This window comes from Ursus maritimus, unplaced genomic scaffold (genome assembly GCF_017311325.1).
Source record: "Ursus maritimus isolate PB19 unplaced genomic scaffold, ASM1731132v1 scaffold_32, whole genome shotgun sequence".
Classification (NCBI taxonomy): domain Eukaryota; kingdom Metazoa; phylum Chordata; class Mammalia; order Carnivora; family Ursidae; genus Ursus; species Ursus maritimus.
The window spans coordinates 8,848,422-8,871,428 of NW_024425786.1; the positions used below are offsets into that span (position 1 = coordinate 8,848,422).

The window sequence follows — 23,007 nt, forward strand, 5'->3', positions numbered from 1 at the left end:
TTTATATACGATAAACTACAAGTTTAAAGTGTACATTAAGTTTAGACATATGTGTGCACCATGAGACCATCACCACAGCCAAGTAGTGGACATATCCATCACCGCCAAGGTTCCCTCATGGCCCTTTGTCATGCCTTCTTCCACACCCCCCAGCCACCACTGATCTATCACTATAGATGTTTACTTTTTCTAAAGTTTTATACAGATGGAAGATACAGTACATACTCTATTCCATGCAACATAATTATCTTGAGATGTTTCCATATTGTGTATCAACAGCTTATTCATTTTTATTGCTGAGTAGTAGCTGTTGTGTGGATATACCATGATTTGTTTCTCCATTCATCTGTTGACCTATGTTTGAATACAGCCGCTGTGAACATCCATATGCAAATCTTTGTATGGACAGTTGTTCCCCCATTGGATAAATGCCTAGGAGTAGAATGACTGGCTTGTATGGTGGGTATGAACTTACTAAAAAAAAAGACAACACAGCTTTATTGTGGTGTAATTTACACACAAAATTCACTCATTTTAAGTGTAAATTAAATCATCTTAGCAAGTTTACAAAGTTGTGCAGCCTTCACCACAATCCAATTTTAGAGCGTGTCCAGCACCCCAAAATTATCCCTCTTGCTCTCCTTTTCTTTCCTTTTTTTCCTTCCTTTCCGTCCTCCCTCACTCCTTTTTTTTCCTTCCTGTTAATTTGCTGAATTACACTGATTGATTTTAAGATGTTCTGGTCAAGTCACTTCATCTCGTACGACCTCCGTTTTTGGTTTTCTCTGTAAAATGCAGTCGGCATGCTCCGCATACGAACTGGATTACAGGAATTTGTCTTCGTGCTTAACCCAACTTCCTCTCCCTCTCCTCCAGGCAGGGATCCGTCTTCCTTCTTCTCTGCCTCCCAGTGCCTAGCACCGTGCCTCTTGGTACAAAGTAGGCACGATAAATACTGGAGAGAAAGTATGAAAGAATGGGTCTCCAGCCGCCCACTACCCCACTCCCACCCGGCCTCCCATAGAGGAATTCTGCGGCTTGGAAGCAGCTTCCGGTCCAGATTCTGAAACTGCCGCCGCCAAACCCCGCGTGGCCGGCGGCCCCGTCCTGACCAATCGGAGCTCGCCTTTCGGGGGGCACGCCCCATTCCTACAATCGACGACCAGCGCGTTTTCTCGGCAGTTGACCAATCAGCTGTTGAGTCCCGCTGTTAGTCCCGCCTCAATGTTGAAACTGCCGCTTCAGAACGCGGAGTAACGTTCGCAGGAGCGCCCGGAGCCTCCCGCAATCTGACCAATTAGGGCGGCCGGATCGGGCCCCGCCCCCAGACGGCGAAGCGAAGGGTGGCCTGGGCGGAACTCCGGGCTTCCAGGCTTGCGGGTGGTGAGTGCGGGAGCGGCGGGATTGAGCGGGTGGTGAGTGCGGGAGCGGGATTGGCGTGGGGAGGAAGGACTCGGCGGGAGGTCCCCCACCCATGCGCCCCGCGGAGCGTCCGGAGGCTGCGGTGGGAAGAAAGGGAGGGGGTGAGCACACCGGCAGTTTTGCTGCCTCCGTTTCTCTTTTGAGAGCTCTGACCGGCGTCCGGTCAGGTGAGGGCGGGGCCGGGACTCCCGGGTCGTGCGGGTCCGGCTGTTTGCCTCCCTCGTCTGCACCCTTCCCGCTCTCCCAGGGTCGTCTGTACCCGGGGACGGGGCTGGCGGGGGGGCAGTGCTTAATGTAGCCTGGCTTCCCTCGGCCTCGGCCCGTGGTGTGGGCGGTCCACCAGGTGACCAGTGTGGGTGGGGCGGGGGGGGGGGCCGGGCCGGCTTTCTGAGAGTAGGGTCTGACCTGACCCAGCGTTAAAACCGGCATGGTGCACAGTGAGGGAGACTGAGTTTCTGGGTGGAGCCTGGGCCTGGATCCCTGAGGGCATTAGGAAACCCCTTACCCAGCCTGCAGAAATCCCTTCTGGGGCATCGGTGTGTCTTTGAGCCTGGATCCCTGGGGGCAAAAGGCTGAGAGAGGAGGAGGAGAAGGCATTCCAGGCACCTCTCTGCTACAAGGGAGAGGCTGGAGTGACCATGGGTCTTGGAGCCAGATTCAGGTTCAAATCCTGGCTTTGTCACTTACTAGTGGTGTGACCTGGGGCAAGTTGGTTAACTCCTCGGAACTTTGGTTTCTTCATTTGTAAAAAGAAACAGAAGATGGAAGGGTGGGCAGGACAGAGGGAAGCTTCCCTTCAGAAGCCTGATCAGGGTTGGATTCACAAGTTATAATACTTTATATTTGTAGACTTGCCCGAATTGTGTTCTACTAATTAGACTAATTTCATACTTAAGATTGTTAAAGGGGGATGGTTCCCTTTTGGGCGTGTAAGTAAACACACTGTGGCCAGTTTAATAATAGACATTTGTTGAGTGCTCACTGTGTACCAGGTACTATACTAAGGCTTAACGTGCATTACCTCGTTTAATCCCTACAGTAACCTCAGGGGGTCTGTTATCATCTCTGTTTGGCAGATGAGGAAACTGAGGCACAGAGTGATTAAATGACTTGCTTGAGGCTGCACAGTTAGGGAGCAGAGTAGGGATTCGAACCCAGGCCTCCGGCTTTACAGGGCAGCCTCCTTGGGTGGTGTCATGCTGTCTTCGCTTTAGGTAGAAGAGCTGGGCCTGGAACTCAGCCCGAGGGTACACTGCAGCCCAGGAGGACGCCACATGCATGCCTGGGATGGTGGAGACCAAGGATTTGGTACAGCTGCGGCAGCTCAACCTGGCGCTCCTGAGGCAGCTGTGGGTCGGGCAGGATGCCGTGCGGCGGTCAGTGGCCAAAGCAGCCTCAAAAGTGAGCACCCACCTTGAGAACCTGCAAGGGGGGCGTGGAGGGGGCTGCCTAACCAGGCAGGTCCCAGGCCTCGTGTGCAGCACGCCCAGTTTAGAGAAAGCTGAGGCCCAGCGAAGAAGGGTCTGGCTGGGAACACTGCAGAGGCTGGAGCAGGGATGAGGACTGAGGAACCAGGCCTAGTGCAGGCCAGCTGGGTGGGTGGCTGGGCCGCTCCCTGGGTGACCTGGCCTTTCTGTTCCAGTCAGCCCGGGACTCCAGCAGCAGTTATGACTCCCAGACATCATCATCCCAGGAGACGTCTTTAATGGCCCTCAGAGCCTCCAGCCTACAGGACGCCCACCAGGCTGATCCCTGTGATCTGTCCTGGCCTGGCGGGACCAGCTCTGAAGTGGTCTCTTTCCCATCTGCCAAGTACCGACACCAGGCGTCCCTGGGCTCACTGAGGCCCTGCTTGGCACCCTTACTGGCCATCTCAGACTCAAATGACCCAGAGCCTTCAGCAGAGCTGGACAGTCCAGGGCCTCAGGAGGCCCAGGCCCAGAGCTCTACCCGGGATCAACAAAGCAGGCTGTCCAAGGTAACAGGGGGGAATAGAACTTCCATGAACTTCAGTCTCCCTGTCTCACAAATGCAGTCATCAGCAGGCTCCCTTCAGGGTGGGGGGCTTCCTGGAGATACTTTGAGTCATGTCCAGCTCAGCCGAAGTGCTTAAAAAGTGGTCGTTGTTAGTTTCTCAGTGCTTTGGGAAGAAGATAATGAGCCCATTATACAGATGGGAAGACCAAGGCTCAGAGGCTACACTTGTTCAAAGTCACATGTAGAGGGGGCTTGGGGGCCAAACTCTTATCTTCCAACTCCCAAGCCCCTGACTGAGCCCTGGGGCCCATGTTAGGGTATAAGTTAGGACATGGCCCCTTTCCTTCCCGCAAGGGGGGGCCTCCTTCAGGCTGGGCCTGCATGCCTAGCCCTTGCCCCTCTGTCTCCCTCCTCAGTCAAGAGTGACCCTCAGTGAGGAGTCTGCGTTGCCTGACACCAGCTGGCGCCTCAGACCATACTTGGGCTACGACTGGATTGCAGGTATGGCCCGCCTCCACGTGCCTGCCTGAACCCTCCTGGTGCGGAATGCATGAGTCAGAGCTGCCATCTTCTTTAGCATGTGTTGGTGCTGGGCCCCTGCAGAACTCCGTATGCATATCGTCTCTACGTCATACTGCCTATCTACCCCCCTACACCCCCACCGCCAGCAACCTGTGGCCTGGCTGGTCTCCCTATGGCTTCGTCTACCCCATTACTCTCTGTTTTTGACACGGCAGCCAGAGTGAATTTTTAAACATGGGAATCAGGGTACTTAACACTTAGAATAAAATCTAAAATCCTTCTCTAGACTTAGAGGTAAGACCTGGCCTCAGTTAGCTCTATGACGTGACCTCTGACTATCAGCCTCTGGCTCATCGCTCAGCCTTACGGGCCTCCTTGCTGGTCCTTGAACCTGCCACAGTCATGGCCACCTCAGGGCCTTTGCACTTGCTGTTCTGGCTGCCTGGATGCACTTCCCCAGGTTCACACCCTCTGGTTGCTTTTCATCATTGAGGGCCTAATGAGCATAATGTCGTAGGGCCCCCGCCCCCCACATCCCTGCCTGTGGCATCAGTCATTTGTATGTTCTTTGTGTCATTGGTTCTCAGGAGTCGTCCTGTTTCCTTGCTTCTTAGCTGAGTTCTAGTAGAATGTAAGCTTCATTCGAACAGGGCCATAGACATCTTGCTGTATCTCCCGGAGCCTGCGCTTAGAGGCGTGTGACGCATCGTAGGCCCTCACACAACACTTGTCGAATGAGTGAGTGAATGGTCGGTCATAAGAAGTTGCTGCTGTTTGGCTCCCCACTTCACAAAGGGGGAACTGAGGCACAGAGAGGTGGAGTTCCTTCCTGAAGGCAGGTGCGCCTTGGGGTTGCAGGGGCCTAGCAGTGGTGGGGAAGCAGGCCCTGTCCCCAGGGTTTCCCGGCCTGTCAGCTCACTGCCTTGCTTCCCGTTTCTGGAAAATGGAGGCGCCTGCCTCCTGCCCGCCTGTTCCTGTGCTCACGCTCCTTTCCAAGGGTGGACGAGCGCTCCCATCTCAGGCCTGTCCCTGCATTTGTGCGCTCTACCCTGTCCCCTCTGGGCTCCCGGAAGATTTGCTTCCTGCGAGTCTCCTTCCTCCTCGTTCCGCCCCAGCAGCATGTGAACACTGGCAAGGGTGCGGAGAACAGGTTTTAGGGAGCGCCTGTTACATGCGATGTTCTGTGAGCTTCCCTCGGCTTTACTCCTATCATCTCCTCTGCTCTTCACGGTGATCTGGTTAGGCTGGTGCTGCTGTTGTCCCCTGTCCCCGAGGACAGGTGAGAAGGCTGAGCTGCCCGCTCTGAGACACTTCACGAGTCTCACGTCTGCTCAGCGGTAAAGCTGCAACATGTTATTTCCTACCCCGATGAGATATTTCTCTATTTTATTTTATTTAAAGATTTTATTTATTTGAGAGAGAGAGAGAGAGAGAGAGAGAGCGCACAAGTGGGGGGAAGGGGCAGAGGGAGACGCAGGCTCCCCGCTGAGCAGGGAGCCCGACACACAGACATGGGACTCGATCCCAGGACCCCAAGATCATGACCTGAGCCAAAGGCAGACACTTCACCGACTGAGCCACCCAGGCGCCCCACTCTCCTCTGTGTTTGTTTCTGGTCACTGCCTGTTTTCTCTGCTGTGCTGTAGAACAGAGCTCCTCGCAAGGGCTGTCTAGACTCGCTGTTTCCAGCTTCTCTCCTTCCCTTTTTCTCAGTCGGGCTTCAGCCCCTGCCGCCCACCGACCCCGTCCTGTCAGCGGTGAGCTCTGTGTTGCGTGCTTCCCTGACTCGGCTCTCTTCCTGGCAGGCGTCACCACCTGATGCTGGGTCACAGGTTTCTTTGGTGACTAATTTGTCCCTTACCACCGTATTTGTAAGGCTCACGAGGGCAGGGCTTTGTCTAGTTCCCTCCTCTCTCCCTTGCACATAAAACTGTGGCCCCTAGGAGGGGCTCTGTAAGTATTTTTTGTCTTAATATTTTTTGCCTGGATGATAGGCTGTGCATGAGGGGAGACAGCACGGAGACAGGACCAACAGTCACTGTGAGTGGCGCGTCCCCTCCAGGTCTGTACAAGGCAGAGCGGGGGCAGAGCAGGTAGGCTGGAGTGCTGGGCCGAGTGCCCCCTAAGTCTCGGCCGGTGGCCACACAGCAGCTCCCGGTGCTTTGCCCACTCCAGGGTCTCTGGACAACAGCTCACCTGTCACCAGCAAGCCCGAGGCCTTCTTCTCGAAGCTACAGGATTTCCGGGAAGCCAACAAGGAGGAGTGTATCCACAGTGACCCTGAGTGAGCAGGGGTGGCCGAGGGGTGGGCAGGGCAGCTCAGGGACCCCATCGCCCAGCCTGCTCACCCTTTTCCCCTCACAGACCCCAGTTCCTAGGCCCGCGAGAGAGCAGTGGCGGGGAGGAAGACCATGAATGTGAGTGGAAATTCTCAGCAGGCACCCCGTGGCCTGGCCGAGTGAGGTCTCTGGAGCCTAGGGAGGCAGCTGGGGTGCTGGGGACGCAGGGAGGGGGACCTAGGGTCCAGACAGGGTGGGGCAAGCCTTGGGTGGGGGCTGGGGAGTGGCGGGGGAGCTGAGACCAGGCCTTGTGGGGTTCAGGGCCGGCCCTGTGTCACCCCAAGTCCCCCCTCCCCAGCTGCCTCCTTTCCTGTGTGCCCCCACTTCCGCTGCTCTGCGCCCTGGGGGGTGGAGGCGCTGCCTCAGTCCCGCGAGCACCTGAGCCTTGGCTTTGGGGTCGCATCTGCAGCATACGGTGCACACACGTGTGTACATCGCGTGTGAGGGCCGTGCACGTGAATGTACGTGTGTGCCTCCTGCGTGTGATTGACCAGTGTAGGCACGTGCGTGTGCGTTCACGGATGTGAGCGTATGAAGCCACGTTTCGTGTTTGCACACGTGCCGCTTACGGGTGTGAAGACGCCAGTGTGTGTGCAATGTGCGGGCGCACTGTGCGTCCTGCCGGAGCCGGCGGTGTGCTCAGCGCTGTCCCGGGGGCACATGTGCGTGTTTGTGTCTTGTGCGTGTCCCTCTGTACCAGCCTGTGTGGTGGGGGCGGGGGTCCAGGGATCTGGGGGCCCGGCTGAGAGGAGCTGCTGCTTCCCACGGCCCCGCAGGCGTGTACTGTTACCGCGTCAGCCGGCGCCTGTTTCTGGTGCCTTCGGATCCTGGCGCCCCCTGCCGCCTGTGCCGGACACCTCGGGACCAGAGGCGTCCTGAGACTCTGGTGGAGCCGGCGCAGGTCAGGTGAGTGGCCGGAGCAGGTAGGGCACCTCGGGGCAGCGGCGGCCGAGGAGTGGAGCTGGTCCTGAGGCCTGCTGGTCTTGCGGGAGGGCGGCGTGGGCCCCTGAGCCGCCGGCGGCACCCGCAGCAGCACCTTCTCTGTCTGCTGCCCCCCCCCCCCACAGGGTGAGCATCCCGCTGTCCGTCCTGGACCCCCCACACTGCTACCACATCCACCGGCGGAAGAGCTTCGACGCCTCCAACACGCTGGCCCTGCCCCGGGTGAGCAGCCGTGTGGGGCTGGGTGGGGTTGGGCTGGAGCCCAGGTCCCCAGGTGGGTCCCCAGGCCCAGAGAGGGACAGAGACTGTGCCAAGGCCACACCGCGAGGCTGGGCGCGAGGAAGGTGAGCACCCAGGTGTCCAGAGTTCGGGCTGGGCTGCTTCCATCCCCTGTGACTATGCTCAGTCCCTGGTCCTCACCCACCCCACGCTTCCAGGATAAGTGCCCCCGCGCTGGCATCATGCACACGCGCCTCATTGATGGAGCTCTCGGGTGCTGTGTGCATAGTAGGAGGGTTACCTCATGGAGCTCTCACGGCAACCAAGACTGGGTCCTGTTGCCATCCCACTGTACAGATAAGCAGACTGAGGCAGAGGGAGGTGACTGGCCTCGGGTCAGCAGGTGGAAGAGTGAACCCAGGTCCTTTTGTTTCCTAGTGCCTCTCACGGAAACGTTCTTTGTGTCTCCTGGGTAGGGCGGGGTCCGTGGGGGCCCCACTCCCAGTTGAGGCTGGGGGAGCTGGGATTATGGGGAGGAGAAGGGATGCTGAGGAAAGTCGGTCTCATCTGTAAAATGGGTACAGCATACGGTCCTCTGACTGGTGGGTGAGTGGGGCACTTCTGTGAATCAGTACTTGTCAGGGGCGTGGGGCAGAGGCTGTCACACAGGAAGTGCTCTGTCAGTATCCACGGGCTTCCCTCCTGTCTCAGGCCAGGGGCCCAGGACCTGGGTCAGCAGGGAAAGGAAGGCCTAGGGTAACCCAGTAGATAGACACAGACCCCTGCCCTGGGGGAGCCTCAGTCTGCAGGGGATATCATGACTGTTTGAGGGGGGACAGAGCTTCAGCTAGGAGATGCTGGCAGTCCAAGGGGAGAGGCATAGCCCCCTCCCTAGGGTGCTTCCCATCAGAAAGGAGCCCTGCCACAGGCCAGGCGCCTTAACCTCTCGCTCTCCACAGCACTGCCTGCTGGGATGGGACATTCTCCCTCCAAAGTCCGAGAAAAGCTCAGCCCCCAAGAGCCTCGACCTCTGGTCCTGTGTGTCCTCCGAGGCCCAGCACCGGAAGCTGTCAGCTGCCAACCCTTCCCACCTGGTATGGTCCAGGGTGCCCCAGGAGGGACAGATGCCTTGGAGCAGGCCTGGGGGTGCAGATCGGAGCAGGGAGTACAGAGCCCAGAAGCATCTCTTGGCAGGGCCCCAGCCCCCCGGCCCACGGCACCCTCCCAGGCTCTTCCGCTCCCTGCCAGCTCCCCCACCCCACCCAGGAAGGTGACCCTGACTCTGATCCAGAAGGTGATGAGGTGGGAACTGAGGGTGACCTCTGAAGTGGCCCCCTCTGACACCTCCCCATTCACCATCCAGGCCCTGCCCACCAGGGTCCCAGCCTGTACCCCAATCTGGTCAGAACCGCAGCCATGCGCTCCCTGGCCGAAGCCCTGAGGACTGGCCACTTGGAGGAGGACGGAGCCCCTGCCGTCACCTGTAACCCCTCTCCTCTGTTACGGTGCCCACGACAAGGGAGGTGGACTTGGGCCCCAGCCTCGTAGTTGGGCAAGGGGATGGGGCCAGGCCTTTCTCCTTCCTGGGGACAGAGGTGGGGACTCCAGGCTTGGGGGGGGGGGATTCTGTGACACGTTTGTAAATAAAGCTCAGTACTCTGTAGCTCCAGATGGCCTGTGTGCTGGGTCTAGCCTGCCGGTGTCCTCGGTGTCCAGGAGGCTCCCCTGGGGACAGACACATCTGACAACCTGCACTGGGCTGGGTGGACCCACGACCCTGGGTGTGGCTCTTTGTGCAGCTCCCAGCTCTGGGCAGGTGGCCTCCCGGGTGGGGGCTCTGGGCTCAGGGGCTGAGGCTGCAGCTGGGGACAGCAGGCAGTGAGTGAGTTCTCCCCTTCTTGGTCCCATTGACCGAGGCCCTCTCTGGAAGTCCCTGGGCCAGTGGTTCCTCCCCTGCCCTCTCTGGCCCAGCCCCAGGAGCCCCGGGTGATCAGAGCCGCAGCAGGCGCAGACGGGGAAGCCGAGAGCCAGGCGGTGAGCTGGAGGCGGGGTTGGCAGAGGGCCCGGATCTCCCCTCCGGGGTTACCAGCCAGTGTCTGTCTTTCTCCTGATAGGTGGGACATTACAAAATTCCTGGTTTTGTAGGATAAAAATGGAATAAATGGGAGCCCGAAGCCCAGAGGAGGAACGTGGTTTTTCTGAGGTTTCTCAGCTCAGAGGGCTGGAACGAGGGTTGTGGTCTTCTGTGGGCTCCACGTGAGCCGTGATGCCGGGGAAGCTTGGTCCAGCCACTGAGCACGGCTCACGTGTTAGGGTGGCGGGGGGGGGGGTGGTCTGCTGCGGTAGCTGCTGGACCCCCGGCTCTCAGGGCCTTCTGTGGGTTCCAGTTTCTCCACATCCACATCAGTGCTTATTTTCTGCTTTTTTGATGATAGCCATCCGAATGGGTGTGAGTGGGGATCTCATTGTGGTTTTGGTTTGTATTTCCCTGATGGTGGGTGACGGGGAACATCTTTTCTTGTGCTCGTAGGCCATTTGTATGTCTTCTTCGGAGAAACGTGTGTTCAAGTCCTCTGTTCATTTTTAAATCGGACTGTTTGGGTTTGTTTTTTTTTTATGTTGTTCACATGTAATTTTAAGTCTTAGGGCCTGTGGGAGTCAGTGGTTTTGTTAGAAATTCTTTGGCCAGAGGGAAAAGAGAATCTGGAAATCTTCAGCCAAACAAAATTATGAATTTACAGCTGAGATCAGCTTAGAAGTTCGGCTGACCTAGAAAAGCAACAGTTTGAACAAGACAAATGTTTCCCATAAAAGTCTTGATGGCACTGCTGGGTCCATTAAAGCCTCAGGGTAAATGGTTTCTCTGGAAACACAATTCTTCTGAAAATGTAGGTTTCCCCCATTTACTTCCAGTCAGTCTTTTTTTTTTTTTTTTTTTTTTTTTTAAGATTTTGTTTATTCATTTGACAGAGAGAGAGACAGCCAGCGAGAGACGGAACACAAGCAGGGGGAGTGGGAGAGGAAGAAGCAGGTTCCCAGCGGAGGAGCCTGATGCGGGGCTCGATCCCAGAACGCCGGGATCACGCCCTTAGCCGAAAGCAGACGCTTAACGACTGAGCCACCCAGGCGCCCCTCTGGTCAGTCTTCTGTGCGAGAAACCACACCCATGGTCTGCAGACACTGTGACACCATTGACAGACTCACCCTTTGTCTGCCACCAGGAAAAATGGGTCTGATCTCCGATGCTCCCGCTGTGAGGTGACGCTAATTTCAGGGATGTTAAAATGTGAAAGAATTTGCATTTTAGAATGAGACACAAAGTCTTGTTTTTTAATTTAATTTTTAAAATTTTTTTAAAAGATTTTATTTATTTATTTGAGAGACAGAGGGAGAGGGAGAGGCAGGGAGCCTGACGTGGAGCTCGATCCCAGGATCCCGGGGATCATGACCTGAGTCGGAAGCAGACACACTTAACTAACTGAGCTAGCCAGGCACCCCATTTTTTTTTTTTTTAATTTTAAATTTATTTATTTATTTATTTATTTGAGAGAGAGAGCATGCACAAGTGGGGGAACAGTAGGTAGAGGGAGAAGGAGAAGCAGACTGGCCGCTGAGCAAGGAGCCAGACATGGGGCTCGATCCCAGAACCCCAGGATCATGACCTAAGCTGAAGGCAGACACTTAACCAACTGAGCCACCCAGGTGCTCTGAGACACAAAAAGTCTTAAGCCTAAGGACTCCCCGACTTTCTATGAACTGACTTCTGGGTTCCCCCTGGCTGTCTCAGTCGTGGTCTCCACGGTGGCTTCCTTGGGGGCCTTCAGGAACAGTCGGCTGGGGTGGGAAGACTTAACCCGATCTTTGCTGCTGGTGTGCTTGTCAGCGTTTCAGGGAGGCTGAGGAGGACTCGGCCCTGGGCTGCCGTCCTGCCCACGCTGCCTCTGCTGAGCTGTTCCGGATGACCGCTTCCATCTGGGGGAACAGGCTTCTTCAAACTTAAGGGTCCCCAAGAGTGAAGGTCATAGGCAGAGACCCCTGGACAGAGTTTCATGTCTCCTAGGCCAACTTCACGCAGCCTGCAGCCCGTCCCCACCGCTGTCCTGCCGCCCCAGCTACCTGCACGCCATTCCATGTTCTTCGAGGACCCTCCCTCCCCCTCACTTAGGATTGTCCAGATCTGTTCCTGTCCGCAACCTTCACCCCCTCCAGCTCCTACTTAACCGTCCACATCTCAGCTGCTGTGCCCTTAGATGCGTCCCGCCCCGTCACACGCTTCCCTTCCCCACACTTGTCCACATCGGCCCTTACGGGTTATTAAGTGCCTGATCTCGAGCTCCCTTACTTCGCCTCTCTCTGCTGCTAGAATGTAATAGCTTCGCGCGAGCAGAGAGAGTCTTTTTTCTTAGTTGGAATTTTTTTCTCTTGTTTTCTCAAAAGTAGTGGCTAACCTGTATTCAGGATTTGGCGTTTTCCTCCCTGTTGGTTTCTCACGAGGGTGATAAGAGGAGGCTTTAATTCCCCTGAGCCAAAGGACGCCTGTGTTTGCGCGCACGCACTGATACGTTGTTTCTCCCCACTCCTGCAAATGAATAGCGTTCTTTCTTTGTTCCCCCTCCAAGGATGTGACCTAAATTCCAAAGGAAAAAAGCAAGATAACCTACTTCTTCCCAAAGTGATGTCGTATGTTAGTCACTTAGAAATAAGAACAGGGACGCCTGGTGGGTTCAGTTGGTGCAGCGCATGACTCTCGATCTCAGGGTGGTGTTCGAGCCCCACGCTGGGGTGGAGATTACTTAAACTTAGAAACAAAACATGGGGTCTGACCTCTGTTGCCCGTATCGCGGCGTAGACACACGAACCCAGATGGGCCATTCGTTACCTACACGCTCGCTCATGCGCCATGTGTGCGTCGAGCTCCTACCGTGTGCCAGGCACTGTTTGGGGCTCCACAGAGTAGCAGTGAACCAGGCAACAGGGAGAGCAGGGTCCTGCCCCCCTGAGCCCCCACACAGGAGAAGTCGACACTGTAAGTTGTCGGGGTGTGGTGAGCACTGACCCCTGCTCCCCTCTCCCGCCCCTCAGAGCAAGCCTCCAGCCTGCCGAAGCTTTCTTCTGGGTCTTAAACCTGCTGGCTGCCCTTGGCCTCCGGGTCTTGATCCACGCTGCTCCTTCTGCCCAGAGCTGTCTTCTTACCACTGGACACCTACTCAAGCCTCAGCTTCCACATCTGCTCTCAGAGGCCTTCCCTGCTCCCACAGAACGGGGTGCGGCCCCCTGAGCCCGAGGCCCCCTCTGATTATCTGCCAGAGCCCCCTCACACTCAACAGTAAGATGCTTGGGGACAGGAGCCGGGCCCAGACTCGTCCTCGGCTCTAGCCTACAGTAGCGCGTGGCATATGGTAGGGGTCCAGTAGGTAGATGGCGGGGCAGTGATTGAATCGATGAGCCCCTAGGTCTTGGGGAGTCAGAGGCCACACAGCCCTGGGACTGAAGAGTGTGTGTCTCGGGAGTTTGGCTCTGCCGGGTGAGCGAGAACGGTCACTGGTTTTTCAGTAGGTCATGTTGTCATGCGTCTCCAGCAGATCATGAGGGTCTGGCCTCCTGGGAGGGGGTGTGGGGACGGACCCTCCATCCTGGACCTTCCTACACCTTTCAGCAGCTGTGAGTCCCAGTCCCTGGTGTGTAGATGGGGAGCGCACGGAGGAATGAACGCTAGCCGGCCTCCCAAGGGAGCCTTCCAACTTCCTGGATGGCAACTGGGAGATGCTTCTGTTCTTTGGGAAGTTGAGCGGCCACTCCATTCCCACTTCTCTGTCCTCATGGAGGTAGACCATGTGTGGCCCAGAAGACAACAAAATGCTGGATTTTCCAGAATTAGATCCCCCTGTGCCGTTTGGACTCGGCATTCTGATGTTCTGGAAATTTACATTTGGTGCAATGAAAGTTTCTACTGGGCATCCCAAGTGAGAGATCGGGGTTCAGACCCTCCCCGTGCTGTTCGGCAACTTCCTGACTGTGACCTTGGGCGTGTCACCTAACTCCTGCAGCTTGGCTTGACCCTCTGTCAAGGGTGACAATACCAGCGGGAGGTGGGGAGGCTTACCCTAACTGGTAAGGCACAACTGTTGTCATCAGCTGTTCAAGCCCCCCGCCCCATCCCGTCATAAGATCAGTGCTGTCTGGACCGGGCACAGTGCCCTGCCCTCCCTGAATTCATGCTTCCTCGGCACACCTTCCCCGGGGAGGAGGAGCTATGGAGTATGAGTAAATGGGGTTAAAGCCTTGCTCCCCCAGTTGCTCTGGGGGGCTGTTGCTGAGAGCAGGTGGCTGGCGGAGCAGTCCTGTCATTGGGCTCTGCCCACAGCGAGGAGGACGGGTGGCAGGGTCAGCCACAGGACTGTGGGTGACCAGGGCCTTCCCCACGACTAGCGTCTCAGGTATGTGAGGGCGGTTGGCTAGGCTGTGCAGGAAGTCCTGAGGGGAAGCCAGCCTCCACGGGACCGTGCTGTGGCCAGCGGGGGTGGCAAGAGGTTGGGCCTCACTGGACGCCCAGTGGTGGCTTGGGTGGCCTTTGGGGACATCCCCCTGTCGTGGCACTGGGCTGAGCCCTGACCGCAAGTTACTCTGTCTGGCTGGAAGTGGGCTTCTCTCTCCATCCCCAGAAGCCCCCGGCAGTCCTCTCTGCCTTCTGGCAGGGCAGCCCAGAGCATCCAGGCACTGTAGGCTCCGGCTCCCAAGGGGAAGGGACAGTTCTCAGCCAGCCAGGGCTGCGGACCCATGGGATCTCAGCTGGAAAAGAAGGGGAGAGGAAAGACTGAGAATTTCCCAGATCTCAGAGATGGTATGCGGGGGATCTTGCCTGCCCTCAGGGCTGGGGGAGTCAGAAAACCCCAGCTCAGAGGGCAACCCCTCCTTCCCACTCCCAACAAATTCCGGCAGCCTTCCCGATCCCGTCTGCTGGGAGAGGAAGGAGCAGCTCGAGAGAACACCCTCCCGTGTCGGCGGGGTCCGTGCCAGCTAAGGGGACAGAGCACCGGGCCTGGAGCCTTAGGCCTGGGGTTCAGGGCAAGTCAGTGGGCCCCGGAGCCCCAGCTTCCTCATGTAGGATGGGCATTCTCATGCTGCCTCCTTCTGAGCGCGCTTTGAGGACTGACCGAGATGCTAAGTTAATGAGATTCACAGTGTGGCAGCGGGCACTCAGTAAGAACTTACTCAACGTCAGCTCCTGTGACCGAAAACGGGGGCCAGTATGTGTCCTGCAAGGTCGGGGGCCTGTCTCTGGGGAGGTCTACCCCACCAGGCCTCAAACACAGTAAGGAATGAGGGAGGGAAGGGGAAAGTGCTAGGTAATTTCTCCGGTAAATGGTTCGTAAAGGGCCCTGCCTGGCCCCGTGTCCTTGCCGCAGTGGCCCCCCCATCGGCCTGCATGCCTGGGACAGCTGGGTGGCCGGCTGAGAACAACATGGTTGGGCTGACCCAAGGCCTGGAAACCACTCAGGCCCTTCCAGGAATCCTTGGGTCAGAATTCGGGGTGCGGGGCAGGGTGACACAGCATAAGAAGAGAGCGGCTGTGGGCGTGAGGTGACGCAAGCCTCCATCCATCTCCTTCAGTGATGAGCCTTTCTCCTGTCTTCCCTTCAGGAACTGTTGTCCAGACTTTTCCTTGGTCTCCCTGCCTGGCCCCACGCACTCCCTGCCCCACCCCCTCCCCAACTCTGGAAGCCATCCCTCCCTGGGCCACCTTGTTGGCCTTCATCTCCCCATGTCTCTTGACCAGGGCCAGGTGGGCTCATCGGATCTTCTCCCCTTGCTGGGCTGGGGCTTTCTGAGGGTCAGGGGTCCCTGGGAGCTGCTCATCCTTGTTGGTCCCAGCTTGTCAGTACACTTGGAGGACATGGTGGCCACCAGCATCGGGAAGAGCCAGGATCACCCCTGGGTCCACAAAGTGGGTTCACTGGTGGCCCCAAAGACGTATCTTCCCAGAACCTCAGAATGTGGCCTTATTTGGGGTAAGGGTCTTTGCTGATATAATGAAGGTAAGGTTCTTGAGATGAGATCATCCTGGATGAGGGAGGGCCTTAACTGCAGGGGTGGGTGTCCTTGTAAGAGAAAAGGCAGCACACAGACACATGGGGGGGGGAATGTGACAATGGGGGGGGGAGACTGGAGTGACCCCTGTACAAGCTGAGGAGCCCAGGATTGCTGGTGGCCACCAGGAGCTGGGAGAGGGGCCCAGAACAAATTCTCTCTCAGAGCCTCCAGAAAGAACCAACCCTGTGGCACCTTGATTTTGGACTTCTGGCCTCCAGACCCATGAGCGAATCCATCTCAGTTGCTTCAGGTCACCCCGTCTGTGGTGACCATGGCTGCCCTGGAAAACCAACATGGTTCCCGAGGAGCTGGCGGTGAGTGAGGCCCGGCCCTTGTGCTGGGCGGGCCCTCGTGGCGGCTGCTCACAGGCAAGCTCCCGGCCACGGCTGGGTTCTTCACTTCAGGAATTGATTTGTGTGGGAAAGCAAAAGCCTCAGTGTGACGGGCTGAGCGCACCCCCACCCCCATTTGAATGCTGAGACTGTAACCCCAGCACCTCAGAAGGTAACCGAATTAGGAGATAAGGTCTTTGAAAAGATGATGAAGTTCTTTACAATTCGGCGTGACCGGTGTCCTTCTAAAAAGGGGAAATTTGGACTCAGAGAGGCCCACGCTCGGAGGAGAGGCCATGTGAGGACACGGCAAGATGGCCACCTCCACGCCACGGACAGGAACCTCAGAGGGAGCCACCCCCCTCGGCCTCGGACTTGCAGCCTCCAGACTCTGACACAACACACTTGTGGGTGTAAACCACACGGTGTGTGGCGCTTGGGGAGCGCGGCCCTGGCACACTGATCCCCCTGGGGCACACTCCCCCTCCCCCCACACACACACTCGGCATCTTCCCATGTGCGTGTGTGCGCGCGCGTACACACACACACACACACACACACACACACACACACGTGCTGCAGGAGGCCCTGTCATTGTCACTGTGGCCCCAACACTTAGTCATTTAACAACCCACAGGTTTGCGTTGCTTTCATGGAAGCCAACGCTTGGCTTTTCTTTTGCCGAAAGCTTCTCACTCAATTTCTCTCGGTCTCACTTTTCATTCTGACTGGGAAGGATTTTTTTTCAGTCTCTCTCTCTTGTGGTTTTGACTGCGCCCCTGGCTGCAGCTCCGACCCCACACCTCAGGGCTTAGCTCTTGCCTCTCCGATGTGTCCACTGTGGGGGGGCTGGGCTCTGCTTGCCGCCCCAGCTGCCCAGCCGTTTGCAAAGTGGAAGGTGGGGGAGGGAGGAGTGCGGGGGAAGGACGTGTGTGGGTGAGAAGTGAGCTCACAGCGGGGCTGGGGTTGTAGACCGACCCCAAGGGCGCGAGAGCGTGTCATGCACCTCGTCAGCTGGGAGTTTCTGTGAGCAGTTCGAGAAGTGTTGGGGCACAGAGAATCCTGACGTGGTAGCTAGAGCCCCTTCAGGGACTTGGGGTCACCAGCTGATCACAGAGCTTTCCCCGTGGAGGGGGTGCTGACACCTGCTTGGCCCAGCTGTGCTGCCCCTCCCCCTGCCACTGGGCTTGGGGTTCTCCACCCCCTTCCTTCAGCCGCCCTCCAGTGCAGCTCTGGCATTGCTAACAGAGTGACTCTGGGCAAGGCACTCCGTGCCCTCGGTCACTCGGAGTTGTTAAGCATGGAAAGTCTTAGAACCATCCTTGAGAGAAAGCAGCCCCTTCCTGCTTTGAGACTCTTCAGACCGCAAATCCCATGACTCCCCTCTTTCTTTCCAGATTATTTGGGGCTGGGGGAGGGGCCACAGAGAGGGGTTGTTCATCACTGGAATAGCACAAAATTGTGGGGTTTTTTTCTTCTTTCAGATGTGACATTGGACAGCCTCTCAACTCAGTCTCGTATCCATGGCTATTGTCATGCCTGCCTTGTGGGATACGGGGAAGAATGAACAAGCCCATGTGGGTAAGGACTGTTACAGACTGAGTTGGGTTCCCCCCAAAATCCGTATGTTGAGGCCCTAACCCCCAACGTGACTGCATGTGAAGACAGAGCCTCTAGGGAAGTAAGGTTAAATGAGGTCCTCAGAGCCCCAATCCAACAGGGGGTCTTAAAGGAAAAGGACACCAGGCTGTGCACACCCAGGAACAAGGTCGTGTGGGGACCCCGAGAAGGCGCTGTCTGCAAGCCCAGGAGCGAGGCCTCAGGAGAACCCACCCGTGCTCACAGGGATCTTGGGCTCCCAGCCTCCGGGACTGGGAGAAGTAAGTGTGTGACCTTGAAGCCCCCCCCCCCCAGTCTGTGGGAGTCTGTTACCACAGCAACAGCGGGCTGCTGGAGGGGCTCCCTTGATGCCCGGCAGGCACACAGCCCCCCCACCCCTCGGTACCTGGGAGTGGATATTGTTGTGGGGAGGTCATTCTCCCTGCTGTCCCTACACATCTTAGGTCAGCTTTTGTCCTGGCGCATCTGTTGGCACAGCCCACAGCCGTGGGACCTCGCGCCTGTCTCCCTGTGGGTCAGAGAACGGGTCATAAAAATAATGTTACTTTGGGGCAAAGGATGAGTCTTAGGAGATGGGGCGGGGGGTCTCCTAAACCATGAACCAGACAACCGTATGCTCAGCACTCACCTGGGCGGGTGCCTCATCACCTGCGGAACTTGAGGGCCAGGGGACCATTCAAACACGAGGCTCAGGCCGCCCGCGCCGCGGAGAGTAGCAAGCCATTTAAAAGCCCTCTGGGCTCCTTGTCTCTAGCAACTGAATCAACGGAAGGCCGGCAGTCCAGACTGTCGGACAATTATTATTACTAACTCAGGGGGGCTGCCTTATATCGATAAATACTTATGGGGCCAAGTCCGGGCGGGGGGGAGGCATTGAAGAAATTAGGCAAAACTCCCTGTCCTTGGGGGAGCTTGCCTTCCAGTGGGGGTCCCGAGACTGCTCCCGCCTGGAACCCAGGGGCCCCGGGGGCTGCAGGGAGACTGGGGGCCTCCCGTGTACTAGATGGTCACACATTTGCATATTTACAATAGATCCCTGTCTTTGTAGTAGCTGGGCAATGAATATTCTAGAGCTTCCTGTGGTCCAGCTCTACAGGAAGACTTATCAGCTCCTTTCATCTTGGCAGGGCCCTGTGAAGTGGGGGAAGCCGGTCGGGGAGGTTAACCAGCTCGCGCCAGCTTGCTCAGCTGGGGCAGGGACAGCGGCGATTTGAACCCAGCTTTGTCTGACTTGCCCAAACTGTTTTTTTTTTTAAACGACACCTCCAATATTCCATTTTATTAACGCAACGGTATTTTTTGTTTTGTTTTGTTTTGTTTTGTTTTTTTGTTTTTAATTTGCAGCACAGATCACATGAGAGAGTTTTCTGCGTGCTGTTCATTTTACTGAGTCCGGAGAAGGTGACAGGGACGCAGCTGCTGCAAGGAAAAGCTGCCTTGGCCCCTGGGCTCTTGCAGGGCTGAGCTCCCACACAGGGGCCCCGGGGGCTGAGCTCTGCCTGACCTGGTCATTTTGAAATCAGGGGCCCCTCCTGGGAAGGATGCAGGCTGAGGAGAGCTGCTAGGCAGGCTTAAAAATCAGGGCTTGAGATGACTCATCTGTGGCTATTTATTACCGACCTACATTTCTCGGTCTGATTGGGCTGCTCGAGGGCCAAGCCTCCTTCTTTCTGGGTGCTGACTAAGCAACCCAGGGTCCTGCCCGCCTATGGCCTCATCTGGAGCTCACTCTCCTCGCCCTCAGCAACACGCGGGCCCCGTGGGGCCGCTGGAAGTTCCCCCTAACTGCCCTCACTGAGGTCTTCCCAGCAACCCCACTCTCTGTGGGTTCCTGTTCTTTCTCCCCACAGTTCTCAGCTTCTTTGTCACCTCCTCAGGGAAGCCCTCTCTGACCACCACGCCCACCCTGTCGCGATCTGCTTAGGTGGCCTGTAGAGAGCAAGATGGAGTCACTCATGCCAAGCAGGGGCCTGTGTCAAGCAATGTCCCCGGCAGTGAAGGGGGCTGCAGCTGCCAGATCTCACTGAGACCCACACCAGCTGAGGACGCTCCAGAACTGATAACCAACAGAAGCAGACCGGGTCTGCAGGGGCCCGAGACGGATTCAACCCCTTTAGAAAGGGGAGGAGGTTTGCAGCAAACTGCACGACCCCTCTCGGTCTGATGGCCTCAAGAAGGCAGCCGCACCCAAGGCTCTGCCCGATGGATCTCCGAACAGAACCGAGAGCCTTCCCCGCTTGGACATAAGCAGCAGTGAGTGCCAAGAGCTGCCCCGGGCCGGACCGAGGCCTCAGCTCAAGCGGGCGCCCACAGCTTGACTTCGCGTCTGGTTGTCTGGTTCGTTACCTTCCTACGCCCTCTGCTCTCCTGTTTGTTATGTGGCTTGTCTTGTGTTCTGCTCGTGTGCCCTGTGAGAAGCCAAGTTAATCAGGAGGTGAAATGTCATTGACTTTGGAATCCTGGACCTGCTTCCTAATTATGTTACCCCTGCTTTATGATTGAATAAAGGCCACATCGTGGAAAGACACGGCTCGTGTGTGCGCGTTCACCGCGGGCTCGGGATGGTTGGCGGGCCTGCAGGATTCCATGTCATTGACTCACTGTGTGTTAGAAAATTTAGAAGAATCCGAAAAGAGTGCTAGAATCTTGCTTGAATTGCTGGTAACGGAACTAAAAATAATAAATTGGGGAACAAATCGATATGAATATAGACTTTGCAGGCACCTCACTGGGGTGGGCAGGGGAAGCCGAGACGGGCTCTCTGCAGGGAGCAGTCGCAGCGGAGGCCCCTCCAGGGCTCACCCCTTTGCATGCCAGGCAGGAGGTGGAACTAGCTAGAGTCGAGACCATGGGAGATTGCCTCGGAAAGGCACTCGGAGGGCTAAGAAAGTTAACCGATTTGGGAGAATTGCAAAGATACAAGCCACTGCTGGCCAAATGAATCTGTAACTTGGCAGAAAGACACAAACAAAAACTGTGGACAAATCTGTACAAATATCCTAGCTATCCGTGGAAAATAGAGCTCTGTGTAGTTAAGAAATTGTATACAGCAGCTGCTAGCTTACAAAAAAGGAAGATGTGGGCACTAGTTAAATGCCTAAGAAAGATGGTGAAGAGGGCCAAGAGGCCTGACACCAGACTTTGTGTAGAAGACCCCCATCCTAGGACCCAGGAGACTATGATCACCCCTGGTGGGGGAGGGTTATCAAAGCAAACCTAGAGGCACCTGGGTGGCTTGGTGGTTAAGTGTCTGCCTTTGGCTCAGGTCCTGATTCTGGGAATCCGCATCAGGCTCCTTGCTCAGCGGCGAGTCTGCTTCTCCCTCTGCCTCCTGTTCCCCCTGCTCTTCTCTCTCTCTCTCTCTCTCTGTCAAATAAATAAATAAATTTTAAGAAAGAGGGAGAGAGAGGAGCAGGAATACTGACAAAGGGAACAAGGGAAATTTACTAAAACTTCTTTTACAAAAACTCGAGGACCTGGGGTGGATAGGCCGGGCCACCAAAACCAGGGATAACAGGTCATATATGCAAGTAGCACTAAGAATAGGAAAAGCAATAGTAACAGACACATTTTTAGTAGCCACAGGATCCCAAATATCATTATTCAAGAGAGGGGTGCCTGGCTGGCTCAGTCAGTGGAGTGCATGACTCGATCTAGGGCTTGCGAGTTCGAGCCCCACAGTGGGCATAGAGATTACTAAAAATAAACTAAAAAAAAAAAAAAAAAAGATCTACTAAAGGAAAAACTATAAACGTTGAAGAATTAGGAGGAAAAATAGCCAAGGGAATACCATAGAAATAGGAGTGTTAAGATGCGATAGAGAACCCCTAGGACGTAGACTTGTGGCTGCCGTGCTGTTAGAAAATACCATAGGAATGGATCTAATCCCCAAATTATGTGAGGAATGAATGCCATGAAAAAGAAATAAAAAATATGAAGGCAATCATTAGGGGCTCCTGGGTAGCTCAGTCCGTTGAGCGTCCGACTCTTGGTTTCAGCTCAGGTCATGATCTCGGGGTCATGGGATCGAGCCCTGCATGGGGCTCCACATTCAGTGGGGAGTCTGTTTGAGATTCTCCTTCTCCCTCTGCCCCTCCCCCGTCTCATGTGCAAGCTCTCTCTCTCAAATAAGCAAATTAAAAAAAAAAAAAAAAAAAAACCTTAGCACCAGTAAAGATAGACCCCCATAGAGTATCTTTTGCTAAACAATGCCCATTAAAAGGGGGACATAAGGAAATAACAGAAAAGATCATGGGATTATTATAAAAGGTGTAATCATTCAGGGATGTCATCCAGTTTTAATTGTCCCATATGGCCAGTGTTGAAATCTAGTGGACAATATAGGCTAACGGTGAATTGTAGGAATCTAAATAAAACATCACCAAAATTAATGGGGGCGTTGCCTGACACAGAAGAAGTAATTAATAAGATAACTAGTTATAATGGAAAATATTATATGACTATAGATGCGACAGACATGTTCTTTGCAATACCTATTACAGGGGAAAGCCAGAATGCACCACACTCTCATGGGAAGGAAAACAAGATCAATTTGTAAGGCTGTCCCCGGGATATTTAAATAACCCAGTATTAGCACACACTATACCGTCCACTCGCACAGATCCATCCTGGGACAAATCTCTAGTAATATCTTACACTGATGACATAATAATGACAGATAATTACAACGAGCCGTCCCGACAAGAAAAGGAAGGGCTAACCCAGCATCTAAGGGAAGAGGGATGGACTGTTAATGACGAGAAAACATCAGGTCCGGACACCCACTGCAAATTTCTAGGAATTCAGTGCTCTCCGGAAGGAAGGAAGGAAGGAAGGAAGGAAAGGAAGGAAGGAAGGAAGGAAGGAAGGAAGGAAGGAAGGAAGGAAGGAAACAGATAAAGTAATAGATAAAATACAAGCAATGGGACCACCTGAAGATAAGACAGAGGCACAAAGACTTATAGGCTTATTTCGCTTTCAGAGACAGCACTATGCCGTACTTAAATGTAATTTTAAAGCCCATATATAAAATAACTACAAAAGCATAGGATTTTGAATGGATAGAACAACAACTGGCATTAGATACATTGAAAGATTTTATTACAACATTTCAAGGGCACCTGGCTGGCTCAGTAGGTGGAGCATGTGACTCTCGATTTCAAGGTTGTGGGTTCGAGCCCCAAGTTGGGTGTAGACATTAGCTAGAATAAAATCTTAAAAAAATTTAAAAAATATATACTATCCAGAACCAGGAGAACCATTAAGAATAGAAATACTGATGAGCGGGGGTGCCCTGGCTGGCTCAGTCGGTGAAGCATGCGACTGTTGATCTCGGGGTCGTGAGTTCGAGCCCCACATTGGATGTAGAGATTACTTAAAAATAAACTCTTAATAAATAAGTAAAAATAAGACAGGACAAGGAAGGATGGAGACACACGTTGCCACGAAAAATCTCAAAAAGAGATAGGGATGGAAAATGGGAGTTACCTAAAATACCACCATTGAAATTAAAAAAGAAAGGAGACCAATATCACATAAATAAG

The 23,007-nt window shown here is 55.2% G+C and overlaps 1 protein-coding gene and 1 long non-coding RNA gene across 7 annotated transcripts in view; both read left to right on the forward strand.

The window, feature by feature from the left end:
• LOC103666644 (migration and invasion inhibitory protein) overlaps nucleotides 1-10,733 on the forward strand; it is an 11,763-nt gene extending 1,030 nt beyond the window's left edge. For 2 of the 6 annotated variants that reach the window (XM_040645788.1, XM_040645789.1), the window contains exons 2-9: nucleotides 2,637-2,823; nucleotides 3,065-3,400; nucleotides 3,816-3,900; nucleotides 6,097-6,205; nucleotides 6,286-6,338; nucleotides 7,037-7,166; nucleotides 7,328-7,424; nucleotides 8,381-9,084. In XM_040645788.1, the coding sequence (XP_040501722.1) occupies nucleotides 2,701-2,823; nucleotides 3,065-3,400; nucleotides 3,816-3,900; nucleotides 6,097-6,205; nucleotides 6,286-6,338; nucleotides 7,037-7,166; nucleotides 7,328-7,424; nucleotides 8,381-8,695 (1,248 nt within the window). In that variant the 5' untranslated portion in view covers nucleotides 2,637-2,700 and the 3' untranslated portion in view covers nucleotides 8,696-9,084. Of the gene's footprint in view, nucleotides 1-1,262; nucleotides 1,384-2,636; nucleotides 2,824-3,064; nucleotides 3,401-3,815; nucleotides 3,901-6,096; nucleotides 6,206-6,285; nucleotides 6,339-7,036; nucleotides 7,167-7,327; nucleotides 7,425-8,380; nucleotides 9,085-10,391 lie in introns of those variants that run through there. The other 4 variants (XM_040645791.1, XM_040645792.1, XM_040645787.1 and 1 more) reach the window with 4 other exon arrangements.
• Nucleotides 10,734-11,058: 325 nt separating this feature from the next.
• LOC121106412 lies at nucleotides 11,059-19,983 on the forward strand. Its single transcript, XR_005839036.1, has 3 exons — nucleotides 11,059-15,826; nucleotides 17,329-17,425; nucleotides 18,809-19,983. It is a non-coding gene; the product is annotated as an uncharacterized LOC121106412 (long non-coding RNA).
• The last annotated feature ends 3,024 nt before the right edge of the window (nucleotides 19,984-23,007 follow it).